Below are 22,612 nucleotides of genomic sequence, written 5' to 3'. Positions count from 1 at the left end.
GTAGCGTTAAGATTTCCCTTTAGTGGAACTAAGGGGCCTAGCCCAAACCATGAAAGGCCCAGACCATTATTTCTCCTCCACCAAACTTTACAGTTGGCACTATTCATAGGGGCAGGTAGCAGGTACCATTCACCTGGCATCCGCCAAATCCAGATTCGTCCATCAGACTGCCAGATGGTGAAGCGTGATTCATCACTCCAGAGAACGCGTTTCCACTGCTCCAGAGTCCAATGGTAGCAAGCTTTACACCTCTGCAGCCAACACTTGGCATTGCGCATGGTGATCTTAGGCTTGTGTGCGGCTGCTTGGCCATGGAAACCCATTTCATGAAGCTCCCGACGAACAGTTCTTATGCTGACGTTGCTTCCAGGGGAAGATTAGAACTCGGTAGTGAGTGTTGCAACCGAGGACAAACAATTTTTACGTGCAATGAGTCGGTCCCATACTGTGAGCTTGTGTGGCCTGCCATGTCGCGGCTGAGCCGTTGTTGCTCCTAGACGTTTCCACTTCACAATAACCGCACTTACAGTTGATAACCGGTGCAGCTCTAGCAGGGAGTAAATTTGACGAATTGACTTGTTGGAGCTCTTCAGTAAGGCCATTCTCCTGCCAATGTTTGTCTATGGAGATTGCAAGGCTGTGTGTTTGATTTTATACACTTGTCAGCAACGGGTGTGGCTGAAATAGCCGAATCCCCAGATCTGAAGTTGTGTCCACATACTTTTCTATAATCAAATCGGTAATTTTTTTTTACAACACCTGCTCATTCAAGGATTTTTCTTTATTTTTTACTATTTTATACATTGTAGAATAATAGTGAAGACATCAAAACTATAAAATAACACATGGAATCATGTGGTAACCAAAAAAGTGTAATATATATTTTAAAATATATTTTAGATTTGAGATTCTTCAAATAGCAACCCTTTGCCTTGATGACAGCTTTGCACATTCTTGGCATTCTTTCAACCAGCTTCACCTGGAATGGTTTTCCAACAGTGTTGAAGGAGTTCCCACATATGATGAGCACTTGGCACTTGTTGGCTGCTTTTCCTTCACTCTGCGCTCCGACTCATCCCAAACCATCTCAATTTGGTTGAGGTCGGGGGATTGTGGAGGCCAGGTTATCTGGTGCAGCACTCCATCGCTCTCCTCCTTTGAAAAATAGCCCTTAGAGCCTGGAGGTGTGTTGGGTCATTGTCCTGTTGGAAAAACAAATGACAGTCCCACTAAGCCCAAACCAGATGGGATGGCGAATCGCTGCAGAATGCTGTGGTAGGCATGCTGTTTAAGTGTGCCTTTAATTCTAAATAAACCACCATGTCACAAGCAAAGCACCCCCACACCATAATACCTCCTTCTCCATGCTTTACGGTGGGAAATACACATGCGGAGATCATCCGTTCACCCACACCGCTGCTCACAAAGACACGGCGGTTGGAACCAAAAATGTTCTAATTGGACTCCAGACCAAAATAACACATTTCCACCTGTCTAATGTCCATTGCTCGTGTTTCTTGGTCCAAGCAAGTCTCTTCTTCTTATTGGTGTCCTTCAGTAGTGATTTTTTTTTAGCAATTCGACCATGAAGGCCTGATTCACAGTCTCCTCTGAACAGCTGATGTTGAGATGTGTCTGTTACTTGAACTCTGTGAAGCATTTATTTGGGCTGCAATTTCTGAGGCTGGTAACCCTAATGAACTTATCCTCTGCAGCAGAAGTAACTCTGGGTCTTCCATTCCTGTGGAGGTCCTCATGAGAGCCAGTTTCATCATAGCACTTGATGGTTTTTGCGACTGCACTTGAAGAAACTTTCAAAGTTCTTGAAATTTTGGGGCCGAATTTAGCTCACGGGTGCTTTTATACTGTTCCCAAGTATTCCCACGCATAACAGGGAGACACGTGATCGTATACAAATGTAAGCAAGGTTTGAAATGATTATGTTTTAGTCAAACATATCTGTTTGGGCTTCTTGAGGTCAATTTGCAGTCAACTAATTATGTTCCAGACCCCTGACCATCCGCTTCAGAAAACATCGTCCTGCAGCTGAATCTAGTTGATGATCCCTGGCCTAGGGTATTGTGATTACTAGGGAAAACACGTGACCTCAAGAACAATTCGGCATGGAGGTGGGATATGTGACACTACATCAACTTACCACTGGTGTAGCCGTCTTTGAATTGCGATCCTGCGGGACGCTCTGGTCTCGTTGAGGGGGCCTGGAGGGCATGAAACCAGGTCAGTATACAGAAGAGTTTGAGTTCCTTTACCTGCCTACTCCCCCATAAAAATGTCATGCTCATCATCTGGGTCATGTTAAATTAGGCACCAAACAGAAGAAAACAGACTGAAACCGGGTTTCTGCTGGGATGTTGTGAAGAGGGCACGACAACACCTTTTTCCCCTCAGGAGACTGAAAAGATTTGGCATGGGTCCCCAGATCCTCAAAAAGTTCTACAGCTGCACCATCGAGAGCATACTGACCAGTTGCATCACCGCCTGGTATGGTAACTGCTCGGCAACTGACCGTAAGACGCTACAGAGGGTAGTATGTATGGCCCAGTACATCACTGGGGCCAAGCTTCCTGCCATCCAGGACCTATATACTAGGCGGTGTCAGAGGAAAGCCCAAAAATTTGTAAAAGACTCCAGTCACCCAAGTCATAGACTGTTTTCTCTACTACCGCATGGCAAGCGGTACCAGAGCACCAAGTCTAGGACCAAAAGGCTCCTTAACAGCTTTTACCTCCAAACCATAAGACTGCTGAACAATTAACCAAATGGCCACCAGATTATTTACATTGACACCCCCCCTATTAGTTTTTTTTTTTTTACACTGCTGCAAGTCGCTGTTTATTATCTATGCATAGGTACTTTACCCCTACTTACATGTACCGGGCTCCGGGCAGCCGAGCGGAAATGGAGGAAAACTCGCCTCCCTGCGGACCTGGCATCCTTTCACTCCCTCCTCTCTACATTCTCCTCTTCTGTCTCTGCTGCTAAAGCCACTTTCTACCACTCTAAATTCCAAGCATCTGCCTCTAACCCTAGGAAGCTCTTTGCCGCCTTCTCCTCCCTCCTGAATCCTCCTCCCCCTCCTCCCCCCTCCTCCCTCTCTGCGGATGACTTCGTCAACCATTTTGAAAAGAAGGTCGACGACATCCGATCCTCGTTTGCTAAGTCAAACGACACCGCTGGTTCTGCTCACACTGCCCTACCCTGTGCTTTGACCTCTTTCTCCCCTCTCTCTCCAGATGAAATCTCGCGTCTTGTGACGGCCGGCCGCCCAACAACCTGCCCGCTTGACCCTATCCCCTCCTCTCTTCTCCAGACCATTTCCGGAGACCTTCTCCCTTACCTCACCTCGCTCATCAACTCATCCTTGACCGCTGGCTACGTCTCTTCCGTCTTCAAGAGAGCGAGAGTTGCACCCCTTCTGAAAAAACCTACACTCGATCCCTCCGATGTCAACAACTACAGACCAGTATCCCTTCTTTCTTTTCTCTCCAAAACTCTTGAACGTGCCGTCCTTGGCCAGCTCTCCTGCTATCTCTCTCAGAATGACCTTCTTGATCCAAATCAGTCAGGTTTCAAGACTAGTCATTCAACTGAGACTGCTCTTCTCTGTGTCACGGAGGCGCTCCGCACTGCTAAAGCTAACTCTCTCTCCTCTGCTCTCATCCTTCTAGACCTATCGGCTGCCTTTGATACTGTGAACCATCAGATCCTCCTCTCCACCCTCTCCGAGCTGGGCATCTCCGGCGCGGCCCACGCTTGGATTGCGTCCTACCTGACAGGTCGCTCCTACCAGGTGGCGTGGCGAGAATCTGTCTCCGCACCACGTGCTCTCACCACTGGTGTCCCCCAGGGCTCTGTTCTAGGCCCTCTCCTATTCTCGCTATACACCAAGTCACTTGGCTCTGTCATATCCTCACATGGTCTCTCCTATCATTGCTATGCAGACGACACACAATTAATCTTCTCCTTTCCCCCCTCTGATAACCAGGTGGCGAATCGCAACTCTGCATGTCTGGCAGACATATCAGTGTGGATGACGGATCACCACCTCAAGCTGAACCTCGGCAAGACGGAGCTGCTCTTCCTCCCGGGGAAGGACTGCCCGTTCCATGATCTCGCCATCACGGTTGACAACTCCATTGTGTCCTCCTCCCAGAGTGCTAAGAACCTTGGCGTGATCCTGGACAACACCCTGTCGTTCTCAACTCACATCAAGGCGGTGACCCGTTCCTGTAGGTTCATGCTCTACAACATTCGCAGAGTACGACCCTGCCTCACACAGGAAGCAGCGCAGGTCCTAATCCAGGCACTTGTCATCTCCCGTCTGGACTACTGCAACTCGCTGTTGGCTGGGCTCCCTGCCTGTGCTATTAAACCCCTACAACTCATCCAGAACGCCGCAGCCCGTCTGGTGTTCAACCTTCCCAAGTTCTCTCACGTCACCCCGCTCCTCCGCTCTCTCCACTGGCTTCCAGTTGAAGCTCGCATCCGCTACAAGACCATGGTGCTTGCCTACGGAGCTGTGAGGGGAACGGCACCTCCGTACCTTCAGGCTCTGATCAGGCCCTACACCCAAACAAGGGCACTGGGTTCATCCACCTCTGGCCTGCTCACCTCCCTACCTCTGAGGAAGTACAGTTCCCGCTCAGCCCAGTCAAAACTGTTCGCTGCTCTGGCACCCCAATGGTGGAACAAACTCCCTCACGACGCCAGGTCAGCGGAGTCAATCACCACCTTCCGGAGACACCTGAAACCCCACCTCTTTAAGGAATACCTAGGATAGGATAAAGTAATCCTTCTAACCCCCCCCTCCCCCTTAAAAGAGTTAGATGCACTATTGTAAAGTGGCTGTTCCACTGGATATCATAAGGTGAATGCACCAATTTGTAAGTCGCTCTGGATAAGAGCGTCTGCTAAATGACTTAAATGTAAATGTAAATGTACAAATTACCTTAACTAACCTGTACCCCCGCACATTGACTCGGTACCAGTATCCCCTGCATATAGCCTCGATGTTATTTAATTGTGTTACTTTTTATAATCTTTTACTTTAGTTTATTTGGTAAATGTTTTCTTAACTCTTTCTTGAATTGCACTGTTGGTTTAGGGCTTACACATGTTGCATTCGGCGCATGTGACAAAAAGTTTGATTTGATGTCGTCCAATGGACTTACTTCGTGGGAGCGTTGCAGCTTATCGATGACGGTCTTGAGAGCCTTGCACTCCTCCTCCAGTATTTGATTGTCCCGCTTCAGGGCCTCGCTCTCTGCGATGTGCCGGGCCTCCATGTCCATGATCTCTGCCGCGTGCAGATCCTGCATCTGTACGATCTTCTCCTGGTACTCCCCGATCATCGCCTCCACCTCTTCCTCCTCTGAAACAGATCTGGGCTGGCCAGATGTCTGGGAGGAAAATGTCTCCGTCTGAGTGCCAGCGTCTGTATGAGGTGGACGTTGAGATCCATTTAGATCAGACGATTGACCGGACAATTTGTCGGAAGACTTTTGGCTTGCCGCGGCAGAGTTCTTCCTGGAGAGCGATGGTTTGTCTTTGACAGAGGCGGCCATTTTTCCCTTGGCCCCCTGGCGTTGGTTTTGCGGTTTGCCGCCTTTCTTTTTTGGATGGGAGGGTGGTGCTTGCTGCTGCTGATCGAGTGAGGGAGACTGAGATGGTGATACTGGGGATAGTGGTGACGGTGACGCCGCGGATTTCGCCAAGGCTACTCTGAGCTGTTGTTGCTCCTCTTTGAGCTGAGCGATTGACAGGTCGCGGACTTGGAGTTCGGTCTGGAGTTTCTCGCTGCACTCTTTGAAGCTGTTCAGGTGTCCTTTGGTAGCGGCTGCCTCATCTCGGACCTCCTGGAGCTCTTGGAGAAGCTCGGATGTGGAGGCACCGTCACCTTCCAATGAGGCCTGGGAGGTGAAAGGACAGAGATTTATCAAAGAAGTCAATAGTCAGATCTTTTTCCATATTGCTGAGTAAAGTTGGAATATTCTGCTTTGCAGCAAAATGTACAGTAGAAGTCGGAAGTTTATTGAAGCCACATCTCATGACATTAGTCAGGAAGTTAAAGCTTGGTCGCAAATGGGTCTTCCAAATGGACTATGACCCCAAGCATACTTCCAAAGTTGTGGCAAAATGGCTTAAGGACAACAAAGTCAAGGTATTGGAGTGGCCATCACAAAGCCCTGACCTCAATCCTATAGAAAATGTGTGAGCAGAACTGAAAAAGCGTGTGCGAGCAAGGAGGCCAACAAACCTGACTCAGTTACACCAGCTCTGTCAGGAGGAATGGGCCAAAATTCACCCAACTTATTTTGGGAAGCTTGTGGAAGGCTATCTGAAACGCTTGACCCAAGTTCAACAATTTAAAGGCAAAGCTACCAAATACTAATTGAGTGTATGTAAACTTCTGACCCACTGGGAATGTGATGAAAGAAATAAAAGCTGAAATAAATCACTCTCTACTATTATTCAGACTATTCACATTCTTAAAATAAAGTGGTGATCCTAGCTGACCTAAAACAGGGAATTCTTACTAGGATTAAATGTCAGGAATTGTGAAAAACTGAGTTTAAATGTATTTGGCTAAGGTGTATGTAAACTTCTGACTTCAACTGTACTTACCTGGTAGAGTTCTCCCTTGAGATGTGCTATGGTCATCTCTCTCCCCTTTGGTACAAAAAAAGATTAATGAAATGGTCAGATTGGTTAATCACTAAAATGGTCAACATTTTCAAAAAATGTACTGTTACCCACACAAAATGGACAATTCATAAATCAACAATTAAGTTTGGCACTGGAAGACTTCGACTCCCATAGTTATTTCCTTTGCTGAACACTGGTTGAATGTGACTGTGTTCATACCTGTAGAAGCTCCTGTAGTTTGTCACAGCTTTCCCTGTAGCTGCTGAGCTCCTCTTTGACCTCCTTCAGCTCCCGATGGATCTCAGACATCTTGGCCTCACTGCCTCCCGATGACACCTGGGGAATAGTTAGATGTTAGAAATTCTAGAACTTGGACTAAAAGACAATGGATTTAAGATAATGACAAGAAAGTATTGCAATACTTTAGCAAATCTGAGGCGAAGTAGAATTGTACTGTGTCTGGCAATCGGAGGAACTCCCTTTCACATTAGTTTCTTACCCTTTGAAGGTCTTCTTGAAGGATGGCCATTGCGACCTCTTTTGCCTAAAAAAGTAAAACGTGACAATTGTAACTCCCTCTCATGCAATAATAATAGAGGATTTATCCAACATGGTTGTTGAGTGTGATATTACATACCTTGAGCTCCTGCTGGAGTTTATTGCTGCTCTCCTTGTAACTGCTGAGCTGTTCTTTGGTGGCTGAAGCCTCGTCCCTGACCTTCTGTAGCTCCTGTAGAATCTCAGACACAGCCAGCTCGTTGCCTCCAGAAGATGCAGTCTGGTTCAGAGTTCAAAGAGATAGCAGCTTGTCAGCATTTAACCTGTGAAAAACATCTCCAGGCAGTGTAGGCGTAAGCAAATTCATTCATCCATGGAAAGTAGAGCAGGCTAACTCTACCCCACATAAACGAATTCATAGCTGTAGCCTGCACCGCATCCTAACTTAACCCCAGAGACAATATTGAGGGCTAAAGTTAACAACTACCTCTGTGACTGGAAATGTTCTCTGGCGTCCACCAGGCTTGGTCGTCCTCATCTGATTGAGCAGGTCCATGAGCAAGACCAGCCTCTTCTCGTACTCCAGCACCTCCTCCTCGGAGCTGGAGAGTAACTGCTTCTGCAGCTCCTGGTCCTTCTGCATGCCGCTCAGGCCTACCTCCAGCTCGCGGAGCTTCTCCGTCAGGAGGACCACCTTCCCAGTGGGGCCATGTTTGGCTCCTTGGATCTCCACTGCTTGGGAAATTCCTGCAAACCCAAAGTCCGGTACCTCCATCTGTCCCCTGGGATCCTGGTGGACGGATTCTTTGTCTCTCTGGCCCTTGGACTGCTGCGATTGATGCAGCTGTTGCTGGATGGCACCCAGTTGGGCCTGGCTGACAAGCGCGGTGGCCACCCTCTCCCTCAGCTTGTCCTCCAGGTCCTGGACCTTGCGCTGGAGGTCGTCAGCGTCCTCCTGGGCCCGCTCCACCAGGAACCGGCAGCGGGTCAGTTCAGAGTCTCTCTCTGTGACACAGGCCTCAAGTTTCTGGACGCTAAGGCTCAGCTCCTTCACCCTGGAGGTGGCATTCTGCTCAAGTGCCTGGATCTGAGCCTGCACCACTACAAACGCCGCCGTCTTATCCCTCAGGGCATCTTGCAGCTCCATCGCCATGTCGTCCGACAGCTCCTTTTCCGACTCGGCTAATGCTAGTCTGCTCTCCTGCAAGCACCGGTACCTCTCCAAAAGCGAACAGTGCTCGGCTTTGATGGTGTCCAGCTCTAGTTTGGCCAGGTCCATCTTTTGCTTCATTTCGTCATACTCCTCCTTGCTGGGACCTCCGACTTGGCTCTCCAACTGGCGCTTGAGCTCTTCTTCCGTCTCCGAGAACTGCTTCCGCTCAATGTTGGCCAGCTCCTCCTGGAGCTTGTCGATTACGGCGTTGAGCTGCTCCAACTCTTCCTCGCTGTTCCTCTTCAGGCGCTGCTGCTCGCTCCGCATGCACTCCACCTGGGACTCCAGATCCCGCAGTAGCTCATCCCTCGCATTGATTTCCTGAAGGGAAGGACAGAGCAGTGAATATAGGAATAAGGACGAAGATAAGGAAAAAGACCGGCTCATGCTTTCTGTTAAACCTCTGAGACACAGTTGTGCCACGGCAATATAGTTATTGATAATATTTATGTGATAGATAATATATGCGTCTCAGCCAATCAGGTAAAATGTTTGGTTGGGACCGTAATAAATGGTACTTCAGGTACCAATTATGATTTGTTGGACAATTCTAGGGTGTTCCAAGTGTCTCTTTAGTAAGCCAGCTTAAAGAAAAATTCACAACACGAGGCCTACTTACCAAAACCTAAAATAAAATGGTGGGTTACGCCACAACAAAAATACCAAATAAATGAACGGCTGTCACACAACACAAACACTTATCCACTATCACAAATATATACATATATGTGAACAGAAGAACAAGTGGTCTGTCTAACGTATATGTATATGGGGTTACCTTGTTGTCAGGGGCTGTTTCCGTGTGTTGAAGCTTAGCCATCTGCTCATTAAGAAGAGCTATTTCCCTGTCCTTCTCCTCCATCACCTTCAAAAGTTTATCATATGTCGGAGATTATAATCTGCTGGCTCTCAACACACACAAAAAAGATCACCCTTAAACTGGGACTAAAACAGTAGGGAACATTAAAGGGGGGGGTTCTTTATCTTTGGGTGGGGATACTACCTATCACTACAATATTAGCCCAACAGGTACCACATTGGTGCTTTGGCTAATGTGGCATACAAATAGCATTTGCTTGTAAATTACTTCTGTAGCATCTATACAGGCATTATAAAGGGTTTATGAAAGCTACATTAAACCATAAAAGTATATTTTTCAATTAAAATTGGGACTGCAATGTCTATGTAATATACTGTAGCTAGAGGAGTCCATATTAGCCATTTTTAAAGTTGGGTTGTCTTTTAGAATGGACTATGTTAGTGTCACAGTGTATATAGCAGACTATTCACTTAAATAGGGCCAGTTTGCACCGGTGCAGTCATTTATCATTTAACACTTGTCATTTCCAAAAGGTTAAAAAGAAAGACCGAAAGGTAAGTTCGAAATTTAAAAAAAGTTAAATGTAATGTTTTTATCACTGAACACTTTTTTTCATCTATTAGCTAGCTGCAAACATTGCCCAGGTGCAGACCTATCGCTTTGACCAAAAGAGAAGTCTACATGAACCATTCTACATAAAATCATTGATCTTAATCTATTAGCAGGTTTTTCAGTATCGATAAACATCGTAATATGTTTTTGTAGTGTAGCAACGGTTAACAGCACACTTGTTTTATCCTTTGATATATTATTTGAATGGTCTGTCTTTATGTAGCTTTGTTTAGCAGATGGATACCACGTGTCAACCTTGCTGGCTTAAGGATTACCTATAGTACAGGGATTCCCAAACGTTTTTGGCCCACGACTCCATTTTGATATCAGAAAATTCTCAGATTTCCACCCATGTGAAAAAAAATCACAGCCAATGTTAACATTTTTAATTTGGGGCTATGGCAGTCAATTGAAAAACATTCTAACAATATTTCTGATTGTCCTCAACTCACCATCACATACTTTTAATGTGAGGCAGTCAATTGCAAATTAGTCTGACATAATGTCTCTTATCTCACCACCACTAATGAGATGGGTGCGCTTGACGCATGTCGTAACGGAGCTTCTCAAAGTCAGGGGGCGTGGTCGACAGTACGCACGCATCTCTGCTGTCACATCCAACCTGGATCGACAGGCCCATTTGGTTTTAATGCAAACGAGAGCACTGAATCCAGCATCACACAGACATGAGCTAACAAAGGGCAGCCTACGATGAGTTTTATGATGCTTTAAAAACAACTAGGACATCTGAAAGATACGAGGTCAAATCATGAAGCAAGTGATCTTTAGGTCGGAAAGTCAGAGCTCTAGAAAGAGGCCAGAGTTCGAGTTGGAATTCCAATTTGGATGACCGTTCAAAATAATTTCCCCCCCAGTCGGAGCTCGTTCTTTCCGAGTTCCCAGTTGTCTTGAACGTACTGAAGTCTGAGATTTGAGTTCCGAGTTCCCGGTTGTTTTGAATGCGGCATTAATGCTCAGAGGGAGACGTCAAGGTATTCCCTTTGAGTCATTAACCAAAACTCCTCCGTAGTGACCTGTGAATGCGTTAAGTCTGCAGCATTCGGTCACGACAGCTTGATCAGCTGTTCGATTTCACTTACCGGCATGTCAACTGATCCAGGATCACATTCATTGGGAAGGAGGTCCGTCGCAAAGTGCTCTTCCAAGAGTTGGAGGTGAGCAGTCATCACTCGTGTGGGACACTTACTAATGCTGTTTTCTGTAATTTTCTTTTTATTACATAGAAAGTCAACCAAGTCTATTTTTTATATACATCCATTATGACAACAGTTCCTCTCTCAATGCGAAAAATTCTTCCAACAATCCCCCTTGATAACCACCAAGTCTTGTGTGAAATAAAACACTGTCATGCTCTGATCCCATATCTCAACAGGCATACGCGCAGCGGATGTTGTTTGATTTAGTTTACAATCCAAGTTACCTGCCGCAGTATATCTCCGCGATCTGTGCTCAGCTCTTTGGCTGCCATTTGCTCTCGTGTATCATACAATGCGTCCATATGGCAGAGGGAGACAAGTTCATTACTAGAGTGCAGAAGCCTGCCCGCCATCCCATGATAGATGGAGCCCCATCTGTGCAAAAGCCCACCATTCGATCCCATGGAATCTGTTTTTCATCAATATAGCCACACAGCACACTGAATATCTTCTGTGCCGTTTCATGCTCGGGAATCATGAAACAGAACAATATGTGACTGACCTGCTCAAATCAGTATTACGTAGTAAAATTTGAAATTGTGTTTTTTACATTGGATAAAAGAGACTCAGAGCTACAAAATGGTATATCATACACTACAGCTGAGGAACAACGGGAAAGTAATTCTGTTTTGAAAGTTGATAAACTTGTAAACTTATGTCCTCGTGAATAGCATCCGCCGACATGTATAGCGAACAAAAGTCAATGCATCTCGGCCCTCACAGCTAACGTCCATTTGGGGAGTATAAGCTGGGGAGGTTTTGAGTCGTTCAGTCAGTTCTCTTGATTGCTATCAATAGCATAAATTCTAAATTTAACATTGTTATCTGACAAAGGTATTCTATGCCTCTGCCTCCCCACATAATGTTTTCACCACATCAATTGCGGCCGGTAATATCAGTCTCTGCAATAGCGTGTGGTTTCAATAGTGTAGCAGGCCTAGCCATTCACTGTGGGAATGATTCAAGTGTAACGATCAAGTGCGCCTTTCCCATTAACAAACGGCGCTCTCTGGTAGAATTGTATATTTTTGATTTAAATCATTTTCCTTGACATTTTTAAGGTTAACCACATTGCAATGACTTTGATATACAAATAATATTATAATATAGTGCCTTCGGAAAGTATTCAGAGACTTGAAATAGAGCGGGTACATCCTGTTTCAACTGATCATTCTTGAGATGTTTCTACAACTTGACTGGAGTCCACCGGTGGTAAATTCAATTGATTGGAAATTATTTGGAAAGGCACACACCTGTCTATAACACAAAGACATTAAGTCGAAGGAATTGTCTGTAGAGCTCCGACACAGGATTGTGTCGAGGCACAGACCTAGGGAAGGGTACCAAAACATTTCCGCGGCATTGAAGGTCCCCAAGAACATAGTGACCTCCATCATTCTTAAATGTAAGAAGTCTGGAACCACCAACACTCTTCCTGGAGCTGCCAAACGGAGCAATCGGGGGAGAAGGGCCTCGGTCTGGGAGGTGATCAAGAACCCGACAGTAACTCTGACAGAGCTCCAGAGTTCCTCTGTGGAGATGGGAGAACCTTCCAGAAGGACAACCATCTCTGCAGAATTCCACCATTCAGGCCTATATGGTAGAGTGGCCAGACGGAAGCCGCTCCTCACTAAAAGGCAAATGACAGCCCGATTGGAGTTTGTCTGGAGGAAACATGGCAACATCCCTACGGGGAAGCATGGGTGGCAGCATCATGCAGTGGGGATGTTTTCAGCGGCAGGGATTGGAAGAAGTCAGGATCGAGAGAAAGATGAACAGAGCAAAGTACAAAGAGATCCTTGATGAAAACCTGCTCTGGAGTGCTCAGGACCTTAGACTGGGGCGAAGGTTCCCCTTCCAACAGGACAACAAACCCTAAGCACACAGCCAAGACAATGCAGGAGTGGCTTCTGAATGTCCTTGAGTGGCCCAGCCAGAGCTCTGATTTGAACCCGATCGAACATCTCTGGAGAAACGTGAAAATAGCTGTGCAGCGACGCTCCCCATCCAACTTGACAGAGCTTGAGAGGATCTGCAGAGAAGAATGGGAGAAACTCCCCAAATACAGGTATGACGCTACAAATACATCTGTAGCATCATACCCAAAACTCGAGGCTGTAATCGCTGCCAAAGGTGCTTCAACAAAGTACTGAGTAAAGGGTCTGAATACTTATGTAAATGTGATATTTCATATATATATGAATATATATATATGTGAAGTCTGGCTTTTTTTTAAATATAAATATATATATATATATATATATATATATATATATATATATATACATATATACACACACACACACACACACACACACACACACACACACACACACACACACACACACACACACACACACACACACACACACACACACACACACACACACACACACACACACACACACACACACACACACACACACAGTTGAAGTTTACACACACTTAGGTTGGAGTAATTAAAACTCATTTTTTCAACCACTCCACAAATTTCTTGTCAACAAACTATAGTTTTGGCAAGTCGGTTAGGACATCTACTTTGTGCATGACACAAGTAATTTGTCCAACAACTGTTTACAGACAGATTATTTAACTTATAATTCACTGTACAACAATTCCAGTGGGTCAGAAGTTCACATACACTAAGTTGACTGGGCCTTTAAACAGCTTGGAAAATTCCAGAAAATGATGTCATGGCTTTAGAAGCTTCTGATTGGCTAATTGACATCATGTGAGTCAATTGAAGGTGTACCTGTGGACGTATTTCAAGGCCTACCTTCAAACTCAGTGCATCTTTGCTTGACATCATGGGAAAATCTAAAGAAATCAGCCAAGACCTCAGGAAAAAAAATTGTAGAACTCCAAGTCTGGTTCATCCTTGGGAGCAATTTCCAAACGCCTAAAGGTACCACTTTCATCTGTACAAACGCAAGTATAAACACCATGGGACCACGCAGCCGTCATACTGCTCAGGAAGGAGACGCGTTCTGTCTCCTAGAGATGAACGTACTTTGGTGCGAAAAGTGAAAATCAACCTTGTGAAGATGCTGGAGGAAACAGGTACAAAACTACCTATATCCACAGTAAAAAAGAGTCCTATATCGACATAACCTAAAAGGCCGCTCAGCAAGGAAGAAGCCACTGCTCCAAAACGAAATAAAAAAGCCAGACTACGGTTTACAACTGCACATGGGGACAAAGATCGTACTTTTTTGAGAAATGTCCTCTGGTCTGATGAAACAAAAATAGAACTGTTTGGTCATAATGACCATCGTTATGTTTGGAGGAAAAAGGGGGAGGCTTGCAAGCCAAAGAACACCATCCCAACCGTGAGGCACCTGGCATCATGTTGTTGGGGTACTTTGGTGCAGGAGAGACTGGTGTACTTCACAAAATAGATGGCATCATGAGGCAGGGAAATTATGTAGATATATTGAAGCAACATCTCAAGACATCAGTCAGGAAGTTAAAGCTTGGTCGCAAATGGGTCTTACAAATGGACAATGACCCCAAGCATACTTCCAAAGTTGTGGCAAAATGGCTTAAGGACAAAAAAAGCCAAGTTATTGGAGTGGCCATCACAAAGCCCTGACCTCAATCCTATAGGAAATGTGTGGGCAGAACTGAAAAAGCATGTGCGAGCAATGATGCCTACAAACCTGACTCAGTTACACCAGCTCTGTCAGAAGGAATGGGCCAAAATTCACCCAACTTATTGTGGGAAGCTTGTGGAAGGCTACCCAAAACATTTGACCCAAGTTAAACAATTTAAAGGCAAAGCTACCAAACACTAATTGAGTGTATGTTAACTTCTGACCCACTGGGAATGTGATGAAAGAAATAAATAGCTGAAATAAATCATTCTCTCTACTATTATTTTGACATTTCGTATTCTTAAAATAAAGTGGTGATCCTAGCTGACCTAAAACAGGGACTTTTTTACTAGGATTAAATGTCAGGAATTGTGAAAAACTGAGTTTAAATGTATTTGGCTAAGGTGTATGTAAACTTCTGACTTCAACTGTACTTACCCGGTAGAGTTCTCCCTTGAGATGTGCTATGGTCATCTCTCTCCCCTTTGGCACAACTTTTTTTTAAAGAAATGCAATTTTTTTGTCCATTAAAATAACATAACATTGATCAGAAATACAGTGTAGTCATAGTTAATGTTGTAAATAACTATTGTAGCTGGAAACGGCTGATTTTAATAGAATATCTGCATACGTGTAGAGGCCCATTATCAGCAACCATCTCTCCTGTGTTCCAATGGCACGTTGTGTTAACTAATCCAAGTTTATAATTTTAAAAGGCTAATTGATCATTAGAAAACCCTTTTGCAATTATGTTAGCACAGCTGAAAACTGTTTTCAGTTTTAGCTAACACAACGTGCCATTGGAACACAGGCATGATGGTTGCTGATAATGGGTCTCTGTACGCCTATGTAGATTTTCCATAAAAAAAAGTATGCCGTTACAAGCTACAATAGTCATTTACAACATTAACAATGTTAACACTGTATTTCTGATCAATTTGATGTTATTTTAAAAATTGACAATTTTTTTTGTGACCCCAAACTTTTGAACGGTACTGTATATATGTATATATATTTTTTTTTTATGGCATAAGATTCTAAAAACCTGGTTTGCTTTGTCATTATGGGGTATTGTGTGTAGATCGATGAGGGATTTATTTTTTAAGAATAAGGCTGTAACATAACAAAATGTGGGAAAAGTCAATGGGTCCGAATACTTTCCGATGCACTGTTCTAGCCTGGCTGTGTGGTGGCTAAGGCTACCTATATGCTAGCCTAGCTGTGTGGGGGCTAAGGCTACCTAAACTAAGCAAAAAAAAAGAAATGTCCCTTTTTCAGGACCCTGTATTTCAAAGATAATTTGTAAAAATCCAAATAACTTCACAGATCTTCATTGTAAAGGGTTTACACAGTTTCCTATGCTTGTTCAATGAACCATAAACAATTAATGAATATGCACCTGTGGAACGGTTGTTAAGACACTAACAGCTTACAGACGGTAGGCAATTAAGGTCACAGTTATGAAAACATAGGACACTAAAGAGGCCTTTCTACGGACTCTGAAAAACAGCAAAAGAAAGATGCCCAGGGTCCCTGCTCATCTGAGTGAACGTGCCTTAGGCATGCTGCAAGGAGGCATGAGGACTGCAGATGTGGCCAGGGCAATAAATTGCAATGTCCATACTGTGAGACGCCTAAGAGAGAGGGAGAAAGGACGGACAGCTGATCGTCCTCGGTACATCCGAACATCACACCTGCGGGACAGTTACAGGACAGCAACAACTGCCCGAGTTACACCAGGAACACACAATCCCTCCATCAGTGCTCAGACTGTTTGCAATAGGCTGAGAGAGGCTGGACTGAGGGCTTGTAGGCCTGTTGTAAGGCAGGTCCTCACCAGACATCACTGGCAACAACTTTGCCTATGGGCACAAACCCACTGTCGCTGGACCAGACAGAACTGGCAAAAAGTGCTCTTCACTGACGAGTCGCGGTTTTGTCTCACCAGGGTTGATGGTCGGATTCGCGTTTATCGTCGAAGGAAAGAGCGTTAGAACCGAGGCCTGTACTCTGGAGCGGGATCGATTTGTAGGTGGAGGGTCCGTCATGGTCTGGGGCGGTGTGTCACAGCATCATCGGACTGAGCTTGTTGTCATTGCAGGCAATCTCAACGCTGTGCGTTACAGGGAAGACATCCTCCTCCCTCATGTGGTACCCTTCCTGCAGGCTCACCCTGACATGACCCTCCAGCATGACAATGCCACCAGCCATACTGCTCGTTCTGTGCGTGATTTCCTGCAAGACAGGAATGTCAGTGTTCTGCCATGGCCAGCAAAGAGCCTGATCTCAATCCCATTGAGCATGTCTTGGACCTGTTGGATTGAAGGGCTAGGGCCATTCCCCCCAGAAATGTCCGGGAACTTGCAGGTGCCTAGGTGGAAGAGTGGGGTAACATCTCACAGCAAGAACGGAAAAATCTGGTGCCGTCCATGAGGAGGAGATGCACTGCAGTACTTAATGCAGCTGGTGGCCACACCAGATACTGACTGTTACTTTTGATTTTGACCCCCCCTTTGTTCAGGGACACATTATTAAATTTCTGTTAGCCACATGTCTGTGGAACTTGTTCAGTTTATGTCTCAGTTGTTGAATCTTGTTATGTTCATACAAATATTTACACATGTTAAGTTTGCTGAAAATAAATGCAGTTCACAGCGAGAGGACGTTTCTTTTTTTGCTAAATTTACATGCTAGCCTAGCTGTATGGGGACAAAGGCTACCTACATGCTAGCCTAGCTGTGTGCTGGCAGGTTACCTGGAGCATGCTGTCCTTGGTCTCCAGGTCTTGCTGCTGGGTGCTCAGCTCCTTCCTCTGGATCTCCAGCTGCATGTGGAGCTGCTGCACCTCCTCACTCTTGTTCTCCAGCTCTTCCCGGAACTGCTCAAGCTGCTCCTCCAGGTTACTGATCTGGAGGGGAGGAGTGGGAAGGGGGGAGTCAGGCTGGCGTGTTGTGTGTTCTTGTCTAACTGAGGACCAGGGCATCGACACATGAACAGGGGACTAGAAATCCAAGTGGGGACCTGTCTTGTGTACATCATTGGTAATTGAAGGAGTGTGATTTGAGGCGAGGTGAAAGATGGCAGACAAAGGGATGCAACAAGCAGAGGAATGGCCCATTTTGTGTAAATCATTGGGGGCGTGACAACCAATCAAGATTTTTGCTGGCTAGCTTAGACACTGTGATGGATTGGCTACTTATATATTCCCTTCCAAACATGTGAAAGAAAGAAACCCCCCTTAAGTCTAATACATTACTTCTTTCTCTTTCCTGTCCAGTGCCTCTCTTTCAGTCTGTAGCTGAGCCTCCAGTGAGGAGTCCCCAGGCTCACTAACAGACACATCCTGCCTCTTATCCTCCACCTGAAACACACATGCATGCAACGCACACAATATTATTATTTAGCAACCAGGTCATGCGTGGCGAACACACACAATAATACACGCAAGCACACACACAATTGCACACGCAAACACCCACACACAGCCATACATCATATAAAGTAGCTGCGATCTCATAGACTTAATCATCTGTGCAGTAGCAAGTTATGGGGACATTTCTTTCACTGCTCAGTGTTTCAGCCTGCCAACAGTGATATTGGTTGGAGTACTTCAGGGGTGTCAAACTCATTCCACGGAGGGCCGAGTGTCTGCAGTGAGGGGAGTTCCTCACCTTAATTCATCAATCAAGTACAAGGGTGGAGCGAAAACCAGCAGACACTCGGCACTCCGTGGAATGAGTTTGATATGTGCAGTACTTGGGTGCAGTACTCATTATTATGGGCGCACACACGCACATTCTCAGCCCTGACGCCAGGGACTGTCTGTAGTCTCCTTTCTTACTAATGTACACACACAAACACGCATATGCACATGTAGCTTCACGCTGGCATTCTCTCACACTCTACCAGAACATACAAACTCATTCTGAAACAGTCACACACACCCCATCTTCTCTCACTCACACCCCCCCCCCCGCTAACATTAACACAGCATCATTAACTATTCCCACTCCATTGTCCCGCTCCTCTCTTTTTCATCTTCCTCCCCGTCTCTCTCCATCCCTCCCCCTCCCTTCGTCTCTCTCACCGTCTCTGTGCTGGCCAGCAGAGCCTGCTCCAGCTCGCGGATGCGGCCCTCCAGCTTGTCGATCTCCTCGTTGCGCTCGCCCGCCTCGCGCTGCAGCTGCTCAGTCGCCAGTAGCAGCTCGCTGCACCAGTCCGCCTTCTCCCTCAGCTGCTGGGTCAGCTGATCCACCTGGGAGAGGATAGGGATGAGGAGGAGAAAGGAGCGGGAGGAGAGAAGGAGGGAAAGAGGGATTTTCAGTGAGGATTGTACAGTATGTAGCTTCAATGTATCAATGTGGCTAGCTAGTAGCAACACAACACAGTAACTGGGAGGTCAGCTGATCCACCTGCCGTTTGGAAGAGAAGGAGGGAAAGAGGGGGTAGTAGGGCTGGGAATTGCCAGGGACCTCACGGTACAATATTATCACGATACTTAGGTGCAATTCTTGTGATTCCATTTGTATTGCTATTCGATACTGCAATCTAATTGCAATTTGATGTTCCAAACTTATTGCTCAAAGACCGCATGAGAAAATTTTGATTTTGATTGGTCATGGAAATAAAAGTGCTGGAACCATGTTGCCTCACTATTTAGAAAGAATCTATGGAGAAGAAGCTATAGGATGAAAAATACAAGAGTTTAGGCGCAAGTAGAGCCAAATAGCACTAGCTAATGCTAAGTAGCATTGGTGGTATTTTACAAATCGATACTTGGAGTCAAAGTATTGATATAATATTGTCCAAAAATTATACTGCGATAATTAAATGTACCGATTTCCCCCCCCATCACTAGGGGGTAGAGGGAATGAGGAGAGCTTCAGCGAGGATGGCAAAGAAAGTCTACCTGTCATTTGCCTTTTGGTAGGCCGTCATTGTAAATAAGAATTTGTTCTTAACTGACTTGCCTAGTTAAATAAAGGTTAAATATATATATATGTTTAATTATGCAGAATGGATGATATGCTTCAATATGAGAGAAGCTGCATTTCAGTATACGTTAGCTACTAGCAATAGCTGTTAGATTTGCTGAGCCACCTGCCGTGTGGGAGAGGGGAGGAGCAGAGGGGAGGAGCAGAAGGGAAGGAGAAACAAGGATGGTTATGCTATGGTGCGGCTGAACAAAGGCAGTATTAATGTAAGCGGGAGCAATTCTATGAGGTCAGAGGATCCACACCTGCTACATGGTAGAGAAAGGGAGAAAAATAGGGAAAGAGGAGAGTAAGGGGGGAAGATGGAGGGAGAGGTGGGATTTTAATGCAGCTAATGATATTTATTAGAATAGCCTTTTCAATGATGCTAGCAGCACTAATAGCTGGGAGGGCAGCGGATCCACCTGCTATGGTGGACAGAGGAATATTTAAAGGGACAAAAAGGAGAAAGAGAGCAGAGGAAGGGTTAGTGAGGGGATCTAACGTGGTTTACAATGACAGGTTGCTACCATGCAACTGATGGAGTTTCGCTAATGAGAGAGAGGCTGTTTCAATGCAACTAATAGCAATACCTGGGAGGTCAGCTGATCCACCTGCCATAGGAGAGGCGAAGAGAGGGAGAGAGGAGGAAAGAGGAAGAGGAGGAAACAGAGGGAGAGAGAATGGCCTTTAATGAGCATAGCAGTGACTAATAGGAGAAGGTGGAGGGAGAAGGAATAGCGCTAAGATTATGATAGCAGAGAAAGGCTGCTGTGATAAAGCTAAATGCATTTAGCTTAGCAAAAACAGGCCACTGCAGTATCTACAATGATGTTTAAAAGAGACAACTATAATTCAATTCAACTAACTCTGAGTGACTTTTAGTGAAACGTTTCCACAACACATGCCACTATAATACAGCTGAAGACTCCGAACACAAACAGCAGCATGGTAACTAATGTAAAACACAGCTGATGGCAACAGCAAGCAGAGCCACTGCCACAGCATGTCAAAGAGACGTGGAGCTATGATAATGACTTTTAGCAGAAACAAGCCACAACAACTCAATTGACGTACAATAAACCAGAGACAAGCAGTATGTCACAGCTGTTATGATAGCAGATGCCATTATAATGCAAAGACAGACCTCCATGGTCAAGATTACGATGATGCTCAGCAGAAATATCGTAATGTAATATCTAATGATATTTACTTGAGGAAGGTAGCTACAACACGGTGTGAGAGTAACCACGCCATGAACTCTGCTTTTTCGAAAGACGCAAAATATATTAAGTGTTTAGTGACACAGACAAAACCACTTAAAACCTATTATGTCCAATAAAATATTCAATTAAAAAGCCTTAAATACTACAGTTCTACAAAATGCATTACAATCACATAATATCCACAACCCCCTTACAGTTCAATTTAAATCACCATGGTGATGATAGACAAATTTTATTTTATTTATTTCACCTTTACTTAACCAGGTAGGCAAGTTCTCATTTACAATTGCGACCTGGCCAAGATAAAGCAAAGCACAGAGTTACACATGGAGTAAAACAAACATACAGTCAATAATACAGTAGAAAAATAAGTCTATATACAATGTGAGCAAATGAGGTGAGATAAGGGAGGTAAAAGCAAAAAAAGGCCATGGTGGCGAAGTCAATACAATATAGCAAGTAAAACACTGGAATGGTAGATTTGCAGTGGAAGAATGTGTAAAGTAGAAATATAAATATTGGAGTGCAAAGGAGCAAAATAAATAAATAAATAAATAAATACAGTAGGGGAAGAGGTAGTTGTTTGGGCTGAATTATAGATGGGCTATGTACAGGTGCAGTAATCTGTGAGCTGCTCTGACAGCTGGTGCTGAAAGCTAGTGAGGGAGATAAGTGTTTCCAGCTTCAGAGATTCTTGTAGTTCGTTCCAGTCATTGGCAGCAGAGAACTGGAAGGAGAGGCGGCCAAAGGAGGAATTGGCTTTGGGGGTGACCAGAGAGATATACCTGCTGGAGCGCATGCTACAGGTGGGTGCTGCTATGGTGACCAGCAGGCTGAGATAAGGGGGGACTTTACCTAGCAGGGTCTTGTAGATGACCTGGAGCCAGTGGGTTTGGCGACGAGAGTGAAGCGAGGGCCAGCCAACGAGAGCGTACAGGTCACAGTGGTGGGTAGTATATGGGGCTTTGGTGACAAAACGGATGGCACTGTGATAGACTGCATCCAATTTATTGAGTAGGGTATTGGAGGCTATTTTGTAAATGACATCGCCGAAGTCAAGGATCGGTAGGATGGTCAGTTTTACGAGGGTATCTTTGGCAGCATGAGTGAAGGATGCTTTGTTGCAAAATAGGAAGCCAAGTATAGATTTAACTTTGGATTGGAGATGTTTGATTTGAGTCTGGAAGGAGAGTTTACAGTCTAACCAGACACCTAGTTATTTGTAGCTGTCCACATATTCTAAGTCAGAACCGTCCAGAGTAGTGATGCTGGCTGGGTGGGCAGGTGCAGGCAGCGATCGGTTGAAGAGCATGCCTTTAGTTTTACTTGTATTTAAGAGCAGTTGGAGGCCACGGAAGGAGAGTTGTATGGCATTGAAGCTCGTCTGGAGGGTTGTTAACACAGTGTCCAAAGAAGGGCCAGAAGTATACAGAATGGTGTCGTCTGCGTAGAGGTGGATCAGAGACTCACCAGCAGCAAGAGCGACATCATTGATGTATACAGAGAAGAGAGTCGGTCCAAGAATTGAACCCTGTGGCACCCCAATAGAGACTGCCAGAGGCCCGGACAAAAGGCCCTCCGATTTGACACACTGAACTCTATCAGTGAAGTAGTTGGTGAACCAGGCGAGGCAATCATTTGAGAAACCAAGGCTATCGAGTCTGCCGAAGAGGATGTGGTGATTGACAGAGTTGAAGGCCTTGGCCAGGTCAATGAATATGGCTGCACAGTATTGTTTCTTATCGATGGCGGTTAAGATATCGATTAGGACCTTGAGCGTGGCTGAGGTGCACC

General features: G+C 45.3%; 1 protein-coding gene across 4 annotated transcripts in view; it reads right to left on the bottom strand.

Annotated features, from left to right (window-relative positions):
• The window catches only part of LOC139554823 (A-kinase anchor protein 9-like), a 139,569-nt gene that overhangs the window by 13,435 nt on the left and 103,522 nt on the right, over positions 1 to 22,612 (bottom strand). For 3 of the 4 annotated variants that reach the window (XM_071367982.1, XM_071367984.1, XM_071367983.1), the window contains 11 exons: positions 18,707 to 18,874; positions 17,876 to 17,980; positions 17,375 to 17,527; positions 9,156 to 9,242; positions 7,652 to 8,698; positions 7,304 to 7,444; positions 7,166 to 7,210; positions 6,886 to 7,002; positions 6,646 to 6,690; positions 5,193 to 5,930; positions 2,159 to 2,219 (listed from right to left, as the gene is read on the bottom strand). In XM_071367982.1, coding sequence (XP_071224083.1) covers positions 2,159 to 2,219; positions 5,193 to 5,930; positions 6,646 to 6,690; positions 6,886 to 7,002; positions 7,166 to 7,210; positions 7,304 to 7,444; positions 7,652 to 8,698; positions 9,156 to 9,242; positions 17,375 to 17,527; positions 17,876 to 17,980; positions 18,707 to 18,874 — 2,707 coding nt within the window. Of the gene's footprint in view, positions 1 to 2,158; positions 2,220 to 5,192; positions 5,931 to 6,645; positions 6,691 to 6,885; positions 7,003 to 7,165; positions 7,211 to 7,303; positions 7,445 to 7,651; positions 8,699 to 9,155; positions 9,243 to 17,374; positions 17,528 to 17,875; positions 17,981 to 18,706; positions 18,875 to 20,185; positions 20,207 to 22,612 lie in introns of all 4 variants that reach the window. The other variant, XM_071367981.1, reaches the window with a different exon arrangement.

This window comes from Salvelinus alpinus, chromosome 26 (genome assembly GCF_045679555.1).
Source record: "Salvelinus alpinus chromosome 26, SLU_Salpinus.1, whole genome shotgun sequence".
Taxonomy (NCBI): Eukaryota; Metazoa; Chordata; class Actinopteri; order Salmoniformes; family Salmonidae; genus Salvelinus; species Salvelinus alpinus.
Note: the sequence above shows the minus strand (reverse complement) of the source record. Positions and strands in the feature narration are given on the sequence as shown.